At 44.3% G+C, this 235-nt stretch overlaps 1 protein-coding gene across 1 annotated transcript in view; it reads right to left on the bottom strand.

Moving 5' to 3' along the window:
- Positions 1-235, bottom strand: part of usp14 (ubiquitin specific peptidase 14 (tRNA-guanine transglycosylase)) — a gene marked incomplete in the record, with an annotated part of 44,553 nt that overhangs the window by 39,305 nt on the left and 5,013 nt on the right. The window contains 1 exon segment of the mRNA XM_035670570.1: positions 71-178. Within this exon segment, the coding sequence (XP_035526463.1) occupies positions 71-178 (108 nt within the window).

The raw sequence follows: 235 nt of genomic DNA, 5'->3' as shown, positions 1-235 counted from the left end.
TATATATACTGTCAATGGTCATGACACACACTTGCTGAAATACAGTGCAGTGGGAAACAACTGTGGTTACCTTCTTTCCTCTTGACCCATCCCACGTAGTGACCTGATGAGCTAGAACGGCCTTGGTGTGTCAGCACAGCCTGCAGGTCGTAGTAGCCACTGTTGTTGGAACCAACATCTGTAGAAGAAACAGCAGAATGTTACAATTCAATACACTGCAATACATTGGTTGAAA

The sequence above is a fragment of the Morone saxatilis genome, unplaced genomic scaffold (assembly GCF_004916995.1).
Source record: "Morone saxatilis isolate NCDOM2014 unplaced genomic scaffold, NCSU_SB_2.0 Contig23, whole genome shotgun sequence".
NCBI lineage: Eukaryota > Metazoa > Chordata > Actinopteri > Moronidae > Morone > Morone saxatilis.
Note: the sequence above shows the minus strand (reverse complement) of the source record. Positions and strands in the feature narration are given on the sequence as shown.